Source organism: Triturus cristatus, chromosome 8 (assembly GCF_964204655.1).
Source record: "Triturus cristatus chromosome 8, aTriCri1.1, whole genome shotgun sequence".
NCBI lineage: Eukaryota > Metazoa > Chordata > Amphibia > Caudata > Salamandridae > Triturus > Triturus cristatus.
Genome location: NC_140591.1, coordinates 134,559,260 through 134,565,420, shown reverse-complemented (window position 1 = coordinate 134,565,420; position 6,161 = coordinate 134,559,260). Strand labels below are relative to the sequence as shown.

General features: G+C 56.0%; 1 protein-coding gene across 1 annotated transcript in view; it reads left to right on the top strand.

The window, feature by feature from the left end:
• Positions 1-519: 519 nt before the first annotated feature.
• Positions 520-6,161, top strand: part of GAP43 (growth associated protein 43) — a 209,988-nt gene continuing 204,346 nt past the window's right edge. The window contains exon 1 of the mRNA XM_085621153.1: positions 520-862. Within this exon, the coding sequence (XP_085477279.1) occupies positions 833-862 (30 nt within the window). The 5' untranslated portion in view covers positions 520-832. The remainder of the gene's footprint in view (positions 863-6,161) is intronic.

The window sequence follows — 6,161 nt, the reverse complement described above, 5'->3', positions numbered from 1 at the left end:
TGTATCATTTTTATCTGTGTATGTTTCTATTTATGTTAGTCTCTAGATCGATTTCAGTTTATGCTTCTTTTGTGTCTATGTTTGTTGTGTAGACATCTGTATCTGAGTATGTGTGCCTGCCTGAGTCTGTATGCATAGCTGTGCATCTCTGCAGGTGTGTCTTTTGCCACAGTGTTTATGGGTGTCTATGTTTGTTATTGTGTGTGTGTGTATTCTCATTTGTGTGTGTTTATGTGACCATGCTTGCCTGTGCCTGCCTATTTATGTGGGGGGCTACATGTGTGTGTTTGCCAATAACGGGGTCTCGTTGTGTATCTCTTGTGCGTGGATGCGGTCTACCTGTCTGTGTGGGTCGTTTTATGTCTCTGATGACGATAGTTCTGTGTGTCTGTCTGTCAGTGTGTGTCTGTGTGCATCAGGGCACCGTGTTAGCGTCACTGGGTGATTGGGTCCAGATTGGAGGAGTTTAAATATTCATGAGGCTGGCAAGGAGCTGGGAGGGGTGGGGGCTGGCGGTCTAGGGTGGTGGGAGGAAGGGAGGTGAGCCGTCATTGGGAGCTCGCTTCAAGTCTGGGGAAGGTACCGACAGCCAGGGAGGGAGCGAAAGAGAGCGAGGGGAGGAGGGAGAGCGCCTGCGTGTGAGATGAACACAGGACCCTCCAGTCGCCGCTAGCTGTCCCGGTGCACGTGTGTATGTGTGTGTGTGTGCGTGTGTGCGGGGGAGAGTGAAAGAGGGAGCTCTGAGAGGTGCGGAGAGGGGGAACACGCTCGGAAGAGAGCCGCAAGAAAGGAGTGAGAGCAGAGAAGGAACCGGGAACCCCAAACACCAACCATGCTGTGCTGTATGAGGAGAACAAAACAGGTAGGGGGGCACATTTACGCTGATATCTGTGGCTGTCTCATTCCTGTCTGAGGGGAGGGGGGGGCAGGGGGTGCTGGCTGTGGGGGGGAGGTCTGTGGAGGGGTTGAGATGTAGCATTGGAGATGGTGCACTGTCGGCGGGGTGGGGTCCGTGGGCTACAGAGGTGATGCGCTGGAGTTAGGGTGGGGACCGCACGGCGGGCGAGCGGGGGCTGTGTGGGTGGTATGTCGAGTGAGATAGGATGTTGAGACCTGGGCAGGGTGGGTGAGGTTTAACCTGGAGGACGGCGTTTAAAGGCAGAGCCTTTGAGGTGATGGTCTGTGGGTAGGGTGGGGTGCAGATGGTGAATGTTGAGAGAGGCTTTGAGATACTGGGCAGTGAGTAGGGTGGGTGTGGCGGGAGTGGCTCTGCTGGGTGTGTGGGACGCCGCCTTCGAGATGCTGGACTGTGAGAATGGATAAAGAGGTGGGGGGGGGGGGTCTGTGCGCCTCTGAGGTGCTGGTCTGTGGTCAAGGTGGGGCGTAGATGATCTATGTAGTGGGCCGTGGCGCTGAGGGCGCAGCCCCTGAGATGATGGTCTATAGACGGGGTGGGTTCAGAAAACGTGCACGCTGGAGGCTTGGTTACTACCTTTGAGAAGTTGGTCTGTAGGCAGGGTGGCTGCAGGGGAATGGTCTGTGAGGTGGGTGAGCTGTGAAGCTCTGAAAGGCGGTGCGATCTGATAGGGTGGCGCGGTCTCTATGTGAGACATGGCATGCGGTCGGTATTGGGTTCAAAGGGTGTCTGGGGGGTCTTCAGGATTCGGTGATGGGTGGGTGGGTGGGTGCAGCTGCGCTGTGTTCCTAGGGTGGACTCGCGTTTGGTGCCGGTTTGATGGCGTGAATGCCATGCTGTGACGTGGGCACACCTGTAGTACCGAGCACGCTGCTACTGTGGGCTGTTCGGGGAACCTGATGGGGCGGCTGATGTACAATGTGTGCTGGTGACGCTCCTCGTGGGGGGGTGGGGGGAGACAGGGAGGTGCTACCTTAGAGTTCGCTGACCCACTTCGGGGGCATTAGTGGACATTCACTCATTGGGAGTGGCACACGGAACAGCTTTGTGCGAGCTGGGCATTAGAAGGTGTGTGTGGGTACGTGCAGAAGGAGGGATGTGCGGGGGGGGGGGTATATGACTCCGACAGGAAAGCATGAGGTAGACCGTGGAGCCAGGGTCTGAGGGGCGTGGTGCCAGCCCATGCCAGCGCATCCGGTTCACTGCTGCCTACCTTTCTACTCTGCCAGTATAGATTTCAGGCAGAATCTGTCTGTCCTCGCCCCACCCCTGTAGGTTCTGTAATCAGAACCTGGTCATACCACCTCAGAATGGAAGGGTGGGGAGCTAGAATCTGCGACTAACCCTTCCCCACCGTGGGCGGTGCCCGCCCCCACTCCACACCACAGGCTGCACAAAGTGTTGCCGGGAGCCAACCTGTTGTGCCAACAAGGACAAAAGATGGGGCCAAAACACCGCTCTGTGCACTCCCCCCGCCCAGGCCGGGTCGCAACGCCCCCCTGCCCCACAGAAAAAATATCAAATTCCCCATTACTCCCACGGAGAGCATCGGGTGGGAGGGGGGCACGCTACCCCTGATGCCCTGGGGGGGGGGGGGCATCGGCTGTAGGTGAAGGAAGGCCGACCACGCCCTGTCTGAGATCACACAGCATCTTATAGGACCAGCAGGCACCCAGCCCCATTGAGGGCAGCTGGGACCCTCGGCACACCCATGCCTGTTGGGGCGGGGCTGCTGAAGTAATGCCTCAGGTGTGTGGGTGGGCGGCACCGCCCCTTCATTGCCACCGAGGGATGCTCAGTTTAGGATTCTGATGCGGGAAGGGGGTGTTATGGAGGTGGGAGAAGAGAACGTGTACATGGCCCACTTATGCCGATATATAGATCACCGTGGGGTCCTTAGTGAGGGGAGTGGTCGCCGGATCGAGTGAAGGATGCTGTAGATGTGGGGCGATGAACGAGCGGGCTTGCGGGTACGCAATATTACACAGCACGCTAGCCCCGGTGCACAACATTACACAGCACGCTGGTCCCGGTGAACAGCATTACACAGCACGCTAGCCCCGGTGCACAGCATTACACAGCACGCTAGCCCCGGTGGACAGCATTACACAGCACGCTGGTCCAGGTGCACAGCATTACACAGCACGCGATCTACGTGTGTAAGCTCTCAGTGCGGGGGACGGAAGATGGGACATGTGCTTGAGAATGTGGGGGAGGGGTGCTACCCCATTCTCAAATACTGCACGCGCCTACAACTTTCGTGTGAGGTCGCGAAAATGGGACATGCACAAGCAAATGTTGGGGTCTGGTGGCCGCGCCCCCACAAACCGTCAACTGTGCATTCGGAGGGACGAGCGTTTAACTTGCTGGGAGGCGGTCGGGCGGAATGTACAAGAGGGCCCCGTGTCTGTGTGTATATCTGGGGGGATTCCTTATTGTACCCTGCGACTCCTTTCCGATATTAATACCGGCTAAGGACCCCAACCGGTCCTGCATGTTGGGGGTTCAGGGTACTGAAGCAAGGTTAGTTGTGAATCTTACTCGAAGGGCGCACTTTTGTTACCAAACCTGAGCAGAATCGATTGAGCCATTGAACAGGGGCGGTTGTGACTTGTTCACACGCGGACGTACTTGTGAGGAAGCCGGTGCAACTGTATGATGTGATTTCAAATGTAGCCTCGAAAAGGAGTGGGGGCTTTTCCAAGGCGTGGCTCCCTGAGCAAGGCCTCGGAGGGGGCTGGAGGGTCAGAGGCCGTGAAATATGGGCCGTCTGTGTGTATGGGTCGGCGGGTGTAGGATGAGTGTGTGGTTGTATCCGGGTATGGTTGGGTTGGTGGTATTATGCATTCACGATGGGTGGGCTGGGTTTAGCATGTGTGGGGGAGTATATAAGCGGGTAGTGACTAAATGGAAGGGTGGAGGTGGGATGAATAGGTTGCTAGACTAGGGTCGATAGAATTATGGTTGCATGGTGGTGATAGATGGGGCTGTGGAGGTGAGTGGGTGGTTGGAAGGATGGATGCTGGTGGTTTTGTGGATGGGAATCCAAGAATAAAGGCGAGGCCGAGAAAGAAAGAGGCAGTGAGCGAGGACAGGAGAGAAAGATGGAGAAAGAAGGAGGAAGCTAAAGAAATGTAAGCTAGGCGGAGAGGCAGAAAGGAGGGAGTACACCGACTGGTGCGAGGTGGTCCAGCTCACAGAGCGGCGGGCAGACCCAGCACGAGCTGGGGAGCAGCTGCCGCACGGCACGGAACGACGGAGCACTGGGCGTTGCTGGTGCCCTGGGGGTTGAGATGACGCGCATTGTTCCTCCCAGGCTCCGAGCATCCACAGCTCCGCATCCCTGGGTACCAGTACCGCTACCTGCGCTCCGCGCACCTGTCTGCGCCTGACGCCGCCACGCTGACGTGCACCCGGCGCTCTGAAGAGCAGACAACTAAAAATACGGGCGGGCGTGACGTCCACCGGGGATTGACCCGCAAGGCGCGGGCACCTGATGCTATAAAGAGCAGCCATCTAAAAATAAGGGCGTACACCAGGCGGTCTAAAGCAGCCATCTAAAATAGGGTGGGGTGTGACACCCACCTGCATTAGCACGTACACCGCAGACACCTCCCCGATATTCGAGGCAGGGATACTGGAAAGAGGTCTTTCAAAGCTGTCGGTCTCGGCTGCCTTTGTGGGAAAGAGGGGAGGTGACCAGAATGTTAAGAAGGGTATGGCCGGGCCTTGGCCGGACGCCCCCTCTGAATCGATGCCCAGTCTGAGGCCTGAGACAGTTCGCTTCCTGAACACAACTAGATCATGGCGGATGGGTGCATGGCTTTGGAGGGGGGGGGGGCTTTTGTGTGGCTTGGATGAATTGATGGATGGCTAGGTTTTGTATAAGTGGGTTAATGGTTGGGGAGAGGGATATATTAATGAGCGACAGGGTGTTTGGGTAGATAGATGGCCTGTGGGTAGGGAGGATGTGTGTGGTTGAGTCAATGGATTTATTAACAGACATAGAATTGTAGGCCGCAGGAGTCACTGACAATAGCTACTACACATAGATATAATTGATGCTTTATCGAAATACAAGCAACGAGGCCTGCCTATCCACACTGATGCACAGAGGATGAACGTCTGTCGTAGGTACGATGGGATATATGCCGAGGACAGCAAACCCTTGCATTGGGACTAACCGTTATGTCAATCGTATCCGTTATTCATATTGTGTTCACCACCACTGTCTTGCAGTTTCGTAGCGCTGTAAACTACCTGCCAAGGCTTAGCCATGTGGCAGTCCTGTTATTGATTGTAAAAGGATGAGAGGCTGATCGCTCTGATCACATTTTAGTCTGTAAAGTGTAGCTCACACACATATGGGTAATAAGGCTTCGTGACGTCACTGACGCGTGGTCTTGCGTTTGCCCTGCTGACTGAATTGAGACTGCATGATTCCTAATGGGTAAAATATTGAATGGATGGCAGCGCCGCAAACGGGTTACAATGTGTCTTCTTGCCAGGGGTAGACCTCGGGTGGTGCACGAGACGGGAACGCACTATCATGCGTGGACATTCGCATGGACATTGCAAAGAATGATCCCCTCAGGGCGCAGCGCGCGCGCAAAGGGCGCGTGGCAGCCACGCCCAGCAGTAGCAGCAGAATGCAGTCTGCACGCCTCACTCCAGCTGCACTGCCCCCGAAAGCAATGCATCGGGAAGCTATTTCAGAGACAGAGTTCCTTGCAGGCATCGGTACCATCACAACGGACTGGCATCCGGTGCCAAGGGGCCGCCTCGCGCCACAACCAGGCTGGCCGCGTGGAGATAGTCGGCATGGACGGAAGGATGGGAAAAAAAGCTGAACAGGAGCAAAGGGAGGGGGGAGGCTGAGAGAGCGACATAGACAAGGAAAAAAAAAGACGAGACACGTTTCCATCGAGCAGGGATTTTCCGCCTTCGGGGCCTGCACCGTCTCCTGTCATTTGTGATCCGTAGATGACTCGATGCTCTCCAGGCATCGGAGACTGGATCGCTTTGTGGTACCCTCAGGTGTGAACGGTGGATCTTTTCTGCATCGAGATATTTGAGCTGATTTATGTGCAGGGTTTCAATGCGTCTGACTCCGGGAAGAACCAGGCTGCGCCGAGATGCTCTCTGGGCTGAGAGGATGCCAGGAGCTGCGCATTGACCCATCGAAAGACAGCCCACTTGGAACGCGTATGAAAAGCAGGGCTACTGGTGGCACGGAAAGGCCGAG